General features: G+C 36.6%; 1 protein-coding gene across 1 annotated transcript in view; it reads left to right on the top strand.

Moving 5' to 3' along the window:
* The window catches only part of METTL14 (methyltransferase 14, N6-adenosine-methyltransferase subunit), a 39,936-nt gene extending 26,998 nt beyond the window's left edge, over window positions 1–12,938 (top strand). The window contains exons 9-11 of the mRNA XM_061164136.1: window positions 1,254–1,370; window positions 2,750–2,960; window positions 11,469–12,938. Of these exons, the coding sequence (XP_061020119.1) occupies window positions 1,254–1,370; window positions 2,750–2,960; window positions 11,469–11,773 (633 nt within the window). The 3' untranslated portion in view covers window positions 11,774–12,938. The remainder of the gene's footprint in view (window positions 1–1,253; window positions 1,371–2,749; window positions 2,961–11,468) is intronic.

The raw sequence follows: 12,938 nt of genomic DNA, 5'->3' as shown, positions 1-12,938 counted from the left end.
GTTTTATTGCTGGCATCTCCCTAAGATGCTGTAAAAAAAAATCTAAGAAAATAGAAACACACCGTATGTTTTTATGGGTATATTGGTATATTTTATAGGTATATTACCCTTGTTAGATCAAATGTCTAGCTTTGGGCTTTTCTCCTACCCCTCAAATTAGCTTGAAATTGACTAGGAGGCTTTATCTTACTTGTTTATGCAGCAGTTTATCATACTAGTGAAAGCAGATTTTGGCCCCAAATAATTACAAAAATAATACAGCATGAGAAATACTCATGAACTTGTGGTAAGTTGATTAGGGCTTGTTGGATTTAGGCCCTTGTGATACTTCATGAATATCCAGTGCTAAACAAATATTTGGCAACAGGAACAGATAGTGATTGTGATTTTTGAGATTTTAAGTTAAAAATCTAAGTTCCATTTTGAGGTGTATCTCAGTTTATACAGTGCATACAGTACATATGTTTTATGCTCCACTGTGTCTTTATTTGTACTTGATCATAGTGCCAACAGTATTGCACTGCACAATTTACTTAATTCCTCCTACTTTGCTCTTAGTCAATTAGGGGTAAGGACTGCATCCTACTCAAGTTTTTAATCCCAGCAGCTAGCAAACACCTACATATGGTAGGGCTCAAAATGCTACTCTGGGTACTCACTTAGCTGGTATTTGTTATATGTTCATATATGACAGATTCTAAGACACTAAGATTCAAAACTCTCTATTGTCTAGGTTACATAAAGCTGAAAGTAAAGTTTTATCCTATAAAGAAATATACAGACAATTGTAAGTTTTTGGATTTTTGAGGTTTAGTATTAAATATATAAAAATAACATTTTACAAGACTCATTTGAAAGGAAGTTACTGATTAGAACTTCTCAACAGTTTTTAGCTTTATCAGAGGATAGAAAATTGAGGTGGCAAGAACAGTTACCTTTTGAATTATTTTTTGATTTAATAGGGGCTGCTTATTCTCTTATTTAAAGCTCACTTTCTATTGATGACAGTGGAAGGTAGTATAAAGAATTGGAGTATTATATAGTCTTTTACATGTTTTGATTTTATATGTTTTTATAATGGCTGTATATTTAAAGACAAGTATTTCTTTTTTTCTGTTTCTACAGTAATACAAAATTACTATGCCATCTTGGAATTTAGTGTCTCAAACCTCTAGGAAGTTTTTAATGCTGGTTGGTTAAGTATTGTTTATTTCTTTTAGCTAAGGATTTTTTAAAAATTCTCTTATTTCTAGTGTTTACGCAAGTGGGGTTACAGAAGATGTGAAGATATTTGTTGGATTAAAACCAATAAAAACAATCCTGGGAAGACTAAGACTTTAGATCCAAAGGCTGTCTTCCAGAGAACAAAGGTATTGTCTTTACTGTTTTCTTTTCTGTATTTTAATTATTTTCTCTCAAGCTTTTCCAGATGACTCCATGCTGTTTAATTCATTTTGGTGGAAGGGTTCTCTCAGACTTGCACAGATAGCATTGAGCATTAAAGTAACAAAGCCAAGTTCATTTTAAAAATTTTATTCACTCAGAGAAGCCTGTGCTGTGCTGGAGAAGGTAATATGTATTCCCGTATATCCTATACTACTGTAATTCTCAGTCAGATATGGGCTTTTGGTACTTCTGACCCCCATATTTTTTCCTTTCTCTAGACTCAGAAAAAAGAAATGGCAGCAAGACTCAATAGCTGGCCAGCTGAGATGAATATTTCTCTCCTCTTCCCTTTTTTCTGGGCTTCCCTGATAGCTTGGTTGGTAAACAATCCGCCTGCAATGCAGGAGACCCCAGTTTGATTCCTGGGTTGGGAAGATCCCCTGGAGAAGGGATAGGCTACCCAGTCTAGTATACTTGGCTTCTCTGGTGGCTCAGCTGGTAAAGAATCCATCCGCAATGCCAGAGACCCTAGTTCGATCCCTGAGTTGGGAAGATCCCCTGGAGAAGGGAAAGGCTACCCACTCCAGTATTTTGGCCTGGAGAATTCCATGGACAGAGCAACTTTCACTTTCCCTTCTTTTTTCTGCATAAGAACCTGAACAAGAACCCTGAGAACCTCTGATTAGTAGGACTGCCCTCCTAGTTATCAGGGTTTAACAGTTTGTCCTCCAGTCTTTCACTCTTCTGGGAGCTTCAGGGGGAGGGTCTTTTTGAAGTCTTTCTTGGGCTAGAAATTCTTTTTGAAGGGAATCCAAGCCATCCGTTGGTTCATGGAGTCAAGTGAGATTAAATTTATTTAAACTATACCCTGTTGTCCAGATTAAATAGAGGTCAAACAATAAACAACAAAAAAGGAAATTGTTTGACTTTCACATTTATGTATGTTGAGTATTTTAAGTTTGTATCCTTGCTTAAAGTCTTTCCTCCATTTGAAAAGGCTTACACCTTGTGTATAGATTTGCTCTTGGATCATGCAAGACCCAATATGACATCAGATTCTGAAGTCAAGTCCCATGTTTCCATAACTTCTGGAAACAAGTTACTATCAAGAGTTGCAGAAGAAAAGATCCCAGTCATTGACTCAGTTATCTAAAATGTGACAGCCCTGAGTTTAATGTCTAGCTTCCCTGCCAATCTTCGGAGGTCCAGAGATCCAGGTTTTTCCTATTGTGTTTTTGCCCATAGAACTATATCCCAAAGATTCAGAGAAATGAGTATTGTTTTGGAATTTGAAATGTAAAATGTTGTGCAATATGACTGTTTATGAAAAGAGATTAATTGGCCTGTTTTTATTGTTACTTAGGAACACTGCCTTATGGGGATCAAAGGAACTGTTAAGCGTAGCACAGATGGGGACTTCATTCATGCTAATGTTGACATTGACTTGATTATCACAGAAGAACCTGAAATTGGCAATATAGAAAAGCCTGTAGAAATTTTTCATATAATTGAACATTTTTGTCTTGGTAGAAGACGCCTTCATCTGTTTGGAAGAGATAGTACAATTCGACCAGGTAAGATCTCAGCGGGGGGGAAGTGTTGATAGTTCCTTGAGATATAGATGTTAAGAAAGGGTACACAGTGCTTTGTAAAATAAAATGCTTATGACATATTTGACCCCTCTTCTTGCTGTATTTCAAGTATACTCTGTCTTGTCTCAGTACTCTTTCATGGCCCTCTTTCCTATCATTCTGATCCTGACAGACCTTTTCTCACAACACTGTCTAAATTAGCCGGCTTCACAGTACTATCCAGTCCTCCCACCACTCTTTCCCTCATAGCACTATTATTATCTGAATTATAAAATCGTTTGGACATGTTTATAGTCAGTCTCTTTAGCATTTCAGTCTCATGGAAAGCGAAGACTCTCTTATTTTCTTCTTTTGACCCAGCATTTAGGTTATTAAATAAATACTGTGTTGAAGGAATGCATAATGGACATTTGGTCCTGTCCAAAACGTCTGTAAGACATTTGGTCCACACCAAAAGGCTCCTGATATTTGGCCCTGTCCAAAATTATTTGGCAGGGACCAGATTTGCTCAGGTTTCGAGGACCTTTTGGCGTGAACAAAATGTCCTACTTTTTAGATGGCGCTAAATGTCTGCTAACCAAATGATCCTGTAGAAAATAACCGTACATTTGTGAAATATATGATATATCCCAGCTTTATTAGTACTTGACTTGTCTCCTTACATATATCATGATACTGTTTTATCAAAACTTTAACTTTTTTGACTAAATCTGTATAATGTGAATTTACAATTTTGAAAAAAATGAGTAGAAAATAATTAAGCTATTATAGACTGGAATTTTTTTTCAGAGGGCACAGCTTTTGTTTACAAAGTATTGTTGAAGTAATTATACATTCCGTTTCTTTTACTTCTCGGAAAATATAAAAGTTACTTTTAAGGACGTTGCATTGTTCAATCACAGTATATGAAATCAACCTGTTTGGTTTTACCATGCTAGAAATGTTGTTTAAAGCTGAAAAGGAGCCAGGATCTTATTTGTTTTAAATAGTCTACATTTTATACAAAGTAAAAGTTGAAGAAGGTACAGTGAAATAATTGGCCTTCAAAGTACCTATGAATTTAGGAGAAACTCTGATGTTCGTTCTAAAAAAAGTAACCCTTAAAGTTGCGGTAGGTGGGTAGGTATAACGGGATCCATCTTCCTTGCCTCCACCCCAGACTCGTCAGCTGGTCTCTGTGGATGTGCTTTAGTGAACACGCTTAGAAATATCTTCGTTTGTAGAAACTGGTCTTGAATTTCATAAAGTTCTGTAAAATGATAAAGAGAAAAATAAAAGTGCATTCTCTTTACAAAGAAATATTTTGTGTGTGAAATGTTTTTTTCTCTGTGGCTTAGGATTAGAGAAAATGTTTTCTGTATTTAAAAGTTAAATGGTGTTTATCTTGGCAGTTTGTTATTCAGAATTGCGTTGCTGAAGTTATCATTTGTCATTGCTTTTTGGCTTAATATTGTGGTCAAATAATTGCGTTGCTGAAGTTATCATTTGTCATTGCTTTTTGGCTTAATATTGTGGTCAAATAATATGTATCATAAAATATCACTAATTTATAATTTGCTTTGACTGAATTTAGATGACTATCCAATTCAGATGAAAGTCTGATGGAAAATAATGTAAATTTTTTGTTGTTGATTGTAGTATTTGTTGTATGCTGTTCTGTCAGCCATGTCTTTACTGATTTTGTTTAACTATTTATTCTATGAGAAAGGTATGTTTAAATCTATTAAGATTATGGGTTTGTGGTTCTGTTTAGTTGTCAGTTTTGAATTTATGTCTATTCGAGATTATTAGGTGTATTTAAAATGTTGGACTTTTATGCCTTCCTAGTAGATTGATGCTTTTAATATTAAGAAATGTCCTTCTTAATCCAGTTTCTTAACTTTAAGTCCTACTTCATCTAACATTATTACAGTGATTCCATTTTTTTTTTTTTGGTTTGTGTTTGCTTTGCATATTATTTCCATGCTTTATTTTCAGTCTTCCATATCCTTTAATATATCTCTTGTGATCAAACACAGAGGTAGTTTTCATTAAATAGGTAGTTTTAATCTTTATCTTTGAATTGGGGTTTTTTAAAATAATTGATTGTTCCCTTTCCCATGTTTGTTTTTTTTGTTTTTGTTTTTGTTTTTGGCTGAGAGACATAGGATCTCAGTTCTGCAACCAGGAATTTATCCCATGCCCCTTGCTTTGGAAGTGTGGAATCCTGACCACTGGACCACCAGGGAAGTCCCTTAATTGAATTGTTTGGTTGTGGTGGTGGTGGTTTAGTCTCTAAGTCGTGTCCAACTCTTGTGACTCCATGAACCATGAACCATGAGCCTGCAAGGCTTCTCTGTCCATGGGATTCTCCAGGCAAGAATACTGGAGTGGGTTGCCGTTTCCTTCTCCAGAGGATCTTCCCAACACAGGGATTAAACCCTGGCTTCCTGCATTGCAGGCAGATTCTTGACCAATTGAGCTACAAGTCAAGTCTATATTTAATGTAATTTCTTTTTAAAAAATATTTCTTTTTATTTATTCTTAGCTGAGCTGGGTCTTTGTTGCTACACAGACTTCTCAGCTAGCAGGGGCTACTCTAGTTATGGTGCACAAGCTTCTCATTTGAGTGGATTTTCTTGTGAAATAGAGGCTCTAGGACACGAGGACTTCAGTAGTTTTGGCACACGGCCTCAGTAGTTGGAGTTTCTAGAATACAGGCTCAGTAATTGCAAATGGGCTTAGTTGTCCTGCAGCATGTATAATCTTCCAGGATCAAGGGCAAATCTGTGTCTCCTGCATTGGCGTGGGGTTTCTTTACCACTGAGCCACTAGGGTAACCTTTAATGTAGTTTCTGATATTTGTGGTTGTTCAGTCGCTCAGTCGTGTCCAACTATTTGCGACCCCATGGACTGCAGCACCCCAGGCTTCCCTTCCCTGTCCTTCACTATTTCTGGAGTTTGCTCAAACTCAAGCCCATTGAGTTGGTGATGCCATCGAACCGTGTCATCGTCTGTCATCCGCTTCTCCTCCTGCCTTCAATCTTTCCCAGCATCAGGGCCTTTTCCAGTGAGTTGGCTCTTTGCATCAAGTGGCTGAGGTATTGGAGCTTCAGTTTCAGCATGGGTTCTTCTAAATTATGGTTTATTTCTTTTGGAATTGGCTGATTTGATCTCCTTGCTGTCCAAGGGACTCTCAAGAGTCTTCTCCAGCACCACAATTCAAAAGCATGAATTCTCTGGCACTCAGCTTTGTTTATGGTCCAACTCTTACATCTGTATGTGACTACTGGAAAAACCATACCTTTGATTATACGGACCTTTGTCGGCAAAGCGATGTCTCTGCTTTTTAATATGCTGTCTAGGTTTGTCATAGCTTTTCTTCCAAGGAACAAGTGTCTTTAAATTTCATGGCTGTAGTCATCATCCATAGTGATTTTGGAGACAGAAAATAAAGTCTGTCACTGTTTCCATTGTTTCCCCATCTATTTGGCATGAAGTGATGGGACTGGATGCCATGATCTTAGTTTTTTGAATATTGAATTTTAAGCCAGTTTTTTCACTCTCCTCTTTCACTTTCATCAAGAGTATCTTTAGTTCCTCTTCACTTTCTGCCCTTAGGATGGAGTCAGTCTGCATATCTGAGGTATCGATATTTCTCCTGGCAATCTTGATTCCTACTTGTTCTTCATCCAGCCCGGCATTTCTCATGCAGATATATTCTGCATATAAGTTAAATAAGCAGGATGACAATATTCAGCCTTGACATAGTCATTTCCCAGTTTTGATCCAGTCTGTTGTTCCATGTCCAGTTCTAATTGTTGCTACTTAACCTGCAGACAGGTTTCTCAGAAGGCCAGTAAGGTGGTCTGGTATCCCATCTCTTAAGAATTTTCCACAGTTTGTTGTGATCCACACAGTAAAGACTGTGTTGTTACTGAAGCAGAAGTAGATGTTTTTCTGGAACTCTCTTGCTTTTTCTATGATCCAATAGATGTTGGCAGTGTGATCTCTGGTTCCTCTTCCTTTCCTAAATTTAGTTTGTACATCTGGAAGTTCTTGGTTCACATACTGTTGAAGCCTTGCTTGAAGGATTTTGAGTGTTACTTTGCTTACATGTGAAATGAGTACAATTGTGTGGTAGTTTGAACATTCTTCGGCGTTGCCCTTCTTTGGGATTGGAATGAAAACTGAGCTTTTCCAGTCCTGTGGCCGCTGCTGAGTTTTCCATCTTTGCTGGCATATTGAGTGCAGCACTTTCACAGCATCACTTTTTAGAATTTGAAATAGCTCAGCTGGAATTCTGTCACCTCCACTAGCTTGGTTCGTATTAATGCTTCCTAAGGCCCACTTGTCTTCACACTCTAGGAGGTCTGGTTCTAGCTGAGTGATCACACCATTGTGTTTATCCAAGTCATTAAGACCTTTTTTGTACAGTTCTTCAGTGTATTCTTGCCACTTCTTATATCTCTTCTGCTTCTATAAGGTCCATACTGTTTCTTTCCTTTATTGTGCCCATCTTTGCATGAAATGTTCCTTTGGTATCTCAGATTTTCTTGATGAGATCTCTAGTCTTTCTCATTCTATTTTCCTCTATTTCTTTGCATTGTTCACTTAAGAAGGCCTTATCCCTCCTTGGAACTTATCCCCCCTCTGGAACTCTGCATTCAGATGGGTGTATCTTTCCTTTTCTCCTTAGCCTTTTGCTTCTCTTCTTTTCTTAGCTATTTGTAAGACCTCCTCAGACAACCATTTTGCCTTGTTGCATTTCTTTTTCTTAGGAATGGTTTTGATCACCACCTCTTGTACAGTGTCAGGAACCTCTGTCCATATTCTTCAGTCACTCTATCAGATCTGATCCTTTAAACGTATTTGTCACTTCCACTGTATAATCATAATGGATTTGATTTAGGTCATACATGAATGGCCTAGTGGTTTTCCCTACTTTCTTCAATTTAAGTCTGAATTTTGCAATAAAGAGTTCATGATATGAGTCACAGTCAGCTCCCCATCTTGTTTTTGCTGACTGTATAGAGCTTCTCCATCTTTGGCTACAAAGAATATAATCCATCTGATTTCAGTATTGACCATCTGGTGAGTCAATCCATGCATACGGTTGTCTCGTGTTGTTGGAAGAGGGTGTTTGAAGGGAAGGTGACCACCTTACTGTTCGCTTTACATTGGTACCACCTGTTCGGTGTCCCCTTTTCTCTCATTTCTTTTGGATTAAGTATTCTTATATTATTCAGTGTTTCTTTTTTATTAACTTGTTAAATATTCTTTCATTGTTCCTTCACTGGTTTTCTTGGAAATTGCAGCTTGTACCCTTGAATTATTAAATTCTAAAGTAAAATAGCGTATTGTTTTTTTTAAAGGGTAGGAATGCTATGGTTATGCCTCATAGTTTCTTTAGTCTTTTAAAACCAGTTTTTCTCAATATATATATATATAGTCATGCCTGAGTTATTACACCCTTACTAGATAGACAGCTACAGAATGAACTTTGAGTTGTTGAGACTTCTGCTGTACACATACATGAACATCTTGTTTGGAGGTTTAGTAGATGATTTTACTCTCTTATCAAAGTAAAATATTTTGGCAACAGAGCTTGTGGCAAGCAAATATTTCCTCTTCACTGGCTTAAAAGAAAGTAACAACTAGATGCTTAGCTGGAATTGTGTGTTTTTCAGAAAGTGTAGATGTCCATAGATACTGAATATTAAGATTATGGCTGTAGTGTTTGAGGAAATAAGGAACAGATTTTTATCTTCCATCATTAACCTTTGTACCCAAAAATAGCTCTTGAATCTGGGAACAATCTCCAGTGGGAACTGCTGTTTAAAGGAAGTAGAAAACTTTAAAGAAAAAGCAAAGCTCTTTAAACAATAAAAGGGAACATCAAACAGATGGTAATCTTTTAATAATTGAAAAGTCAGTGTAACAACATTAAAGAAGATTTTCAAGAGGAAAAAAGATTCAACCTCACTACTTCCAAGAAGTATTATTTTTTTTGCATAATACTTTCCAATCCTCTTGTGCATACAAATTTTTACATAACTGTGTCATTCATCGTTTTATATTTTTCTCAATATTATGTCAAAATATTTGTCAAAATATACGTCAAAATTATTTCTACATTTAAATAATTAGTTATAATGCTTTTAACGGCTTTATAGCATTATTTTAAGTTTTTTTTTAATGTGAGTGGAAGAACCTAAGGAGTAGAGAGAGTAGATAATTGTTAAGTATAGCTGTAGATACAAGCATAAACAGCAACTGAAGTAAAAATACAAATTTTGGTGCCAGTTTGTATTTATAATATTCTATAACTATAACATCATGGGAATTTTCTCCATTCATTTAGCTGTGGCCACTCTACCCACTTTATATTATACATTATATCTTTGATACCCTTCTATCTATATCTATACCAGTTGCACAAAGTCTTAAAGGTTCAGATTTTATTTTTTGCTTGTAAACTACTATCTGATTCTTTATCTTTGCCCATTCTTGCAAAAATTATTTTAGTATTAAGAAGGAATATCCACTTGGGAAAATTATGTAGTAGGAAGTTAACCATGTAAATAATAATAGGAACAATTGAGAGAAGTCTGTTCAAGAGGCTATAATTTATTTGGATCAAATCCTCAAATACACTTCTTCCTCAAGGAGGTAGTCTAAGGTATATAACACATACCAGAGGAATACTCTTTATTACTGCTTTAAAAGTTTAAAAATTGCTATATATATCATACTCGCTGAAGCCAGGCTAATTTAAGCTTACTTGGTTCTTAGAAATTAAGGATTAGAAATTTTAATAGAACTCTGTTGCGGTGAAGAATTTGTGAGTGGGAAGCAGCGTCCCTTGCAATTTACTTTGTAAAGGTTTACATGTCTTATTTATGTAGGGCTATATAGCATGAAAGAGACAATATTAACTATTTTTATTAAATCTTCGAATTTTTTCTTACCTCTTGCTTGTGCGTTGTGTTCCACAGCACCATATATATAGCAGAAAATAAACCAAAAGCAAGTAGAAGTCTCATAGGTTCAGTTGTCAGTGAGACCACATAGGTGTGCAGTGTATTCTTTCATCTGACTTTTACCAGGGTGTCTACTTGATGAGACATGAAAGGCATCATACGGTTTTATCTGTTATTTTTCTCCAGATATTACAGATCTTATCTGTGTACTGTTAGATGATTTAAATGATGAACACAGTGTTGTACAAAAAAGGCTACTGCATTTTAGAATGTGATCTTAGTCAAATATTTTGCATTTTATCATGGACCTAATAGTCTAAGAAATAATCTTGATAAGGCATCAATAGTGTGAGACTGATTTTTCAGGTGAAGAACCTCATTCTTAGAGATTCCTCGGCCTGCCCCAGTGATCAGGAATCAGCACGTGGAGGGAGCCTCGAAGCACGAGGTCTCCATCAGGCGTTTACAGTTAATCTGTAGTTCTTCCTGCTGCAGATACAAGGCGATTGAACAGAAACCACCCTTATAAAGAAAACTGTCTAGCAATGAAGTTGACAAAAATACCTTTTTACCTATAGAAATATAATATGTAATGGAAATTCAGAAAGATAATTCATTTCATTAAGATACATGTTTAAGGTGGATGTTGAAGGATGGAATTTTCACTAGGTTGACAGGATAGAGAAAATTATAGGCTCAAGGTGGATATCCGTGTGCAAACAGTTAACTATAGTGGTTCATTGTTTCAGCAGTGCGATTAGAAAGCTAGTTCAGACCTCATTGTATAAGACTTTCGATTCCATATTTCTGAATTCTGGCTTAGTGGAAAGCCCAGAAGGTTGTGCAGAGAAGGAATGTGGTTTTAGCTTTACTTTAGGCTTTCCACTTTTAGAGGGAGGAGAGATTGAGAAAGCATTACAGTATACATGTATGTCTGTTATATGTGTAGGGGACAAAACTAGTAGAAAAACAAAAACTCTTAAGGGTGGGAGTAGAAATGGAAAGATGGTAACAAATAGGAGCAACATGGTAATAGGTTGAATTTCTAAGACCTGTCAGCTGGGTTAATGTGGTTGGAAGAAAAGAAGCAAAAGTTAGTTCCAGGATGTTAGTCAGAAAACTGGAACCATTTCTACAAGTAGGAAGGTGATATAAAATTTAATAAATTTTCACTAAGCAGAATTCATGTGGTGTCCAATATTTTCTAAATCCTATTCTCACAGAATGTGAAATATGGATGGAAATGACAATTATATTATAAAAGTTACAGTTTAAGAGGAAAAACGAAACAAGCAAACTATATATATATATATATATATATATATATATACACACACACACATATATATATATATATATATGAAATCAAAGACCATAGTTAAATGCCACATGTTCTATGTAAAATATCAATATTGAGTAAGTGATAGGGACATCTTTAGAAATACACTGGAGATTTGAAATGGCTCCTAAAGATCAGTAAGAGAATTGGGGGGCATAAAAAGGTTAATCTTTCTTCCCTCCATTTCAGGGTGGCTTACAGTTGGACCAACTCTTACAAATAGTAACTACAATGCAGAAACGTATGCATCCTACTTCAGTGCCCCGAATTCTTATTTGACTGGATGTACAGAGGAAATTGAGAGACTTCGACCAAAATCACCTCCTCCCAAATCTAAATCTGATCGAGGAGGTGGAGCTCCCAGAGGAGGCGGAAGAGGTGGCACTTCTGCTGGCCGTGGGCGAGAGAGAAATCGATCTAACTTCCGAGGAGAAAGAGGTGGCTTCAGGGGGGGCCGTGGAGGCGCGCACAGAGGTGGCTTTCCACCTCGATAGTTTTTTAGGACACTGATCCTATTAATGCCCCTTCGCCTTCTTTCCGATAGTTTGAATTTCACCCGGGAGATGTTTAGAACTCTGTTCCAGCTTGCACTTTGCTTTAGTTTCTCTAAGCTACAGGAATATTTTAATCAACCTAGTTGTCACTGTCTCGTTTTATTCAGGGTAAATGAGTCATCCTGTCTTTTGTCCTGTGCATGTAACCAAACAGTGGAACAACACAAATACCTTCACTTTCAGAACTGAATTTAGTCTAATTACAAAGGCTTTTGCTTTTTAGGAATAAAGCGAGCAGTGAAAAGACGCAGTCTGAAGTGTCACACCGGTGCTGACAGTAGTTGATGGTGGGCATCCCATCACTGCTGTCACAGCAGACGGGAGCTGCTTGGCAGCCTTGATGGAGTGGAGTTGGGACAGGTGGTAAACTTCTCTTGGGGTTTCAGCATTTTCTCACTGAAACAATAAAAGAGACTTTTTTTCTTTCTTTTTGAAAAATCTTAAGTAAACTCGTGTACTTTGATCACAGAAGAAATTAAGAGACTTGGAACAAAAACCTCCTCCCAAGTCTGAATCTGATCAGGGAGGTGGAGCCACCGGGTGGGCAGAGAGGAGGTAGAACCTATAGGCATACTTTACAAAGAGGAAAACAAAGTGTTCATTATAATGTCAGTTGTGCAGCTACCGATGACTGTTACTCATACTTCCTAAGAAGCCGACGAGGACAAAGAGCCAAGTAGCCAAGGACAATAGAACTTTGGTGTAATCTTGGATTGACTTTCAAAGCAGTTTCATATTCCTTAGCAAAATAAAAGAATCGGAAGCAACAGATACACCTGGTTATCAGGTGCTTGGTTTAAACATTTTGGGAAATAAAGTACTTGGTGATGGGAAAATGACATGCATCTTTAAACTTGTTCTGGAGAAAAGGTAAAACCAATTACAGAAAACCCTCAACTTAAGAAGAGAGCTTGGGAAAATGGAACTGCAGTTGCCTTCTAAGGGATTGGTTCTCCAGATAAGTTAGTTGTATGAGATTTTATATTGTCATTTCTATACTGTCACTCATGTTTTGCATGAATCTGCTGAATGAAATAATACCATTATTGTTGATAAACATATTTTTTATTTTATGTATGATTTTTCTAATGAAACTTTAAACCTT

This window comes from Dama dama, chromosome 17, assembly GCF_033118175.1.
Source record: "Dama dama isolate Ldn47 chromosome 17, ASM3311817v1, whole genome shotgun sequence".
Taxonomy (NCBI): Eukaryota; Metazoa; Chordata; class Mammalia; order Artiodactyla; family Cervidae; genus Dama; species Dama dama.
Note: the sequence above shows the minus strand (reverse complement) of the source record. Positions and strands in the feature narration are given on the sequence as shown.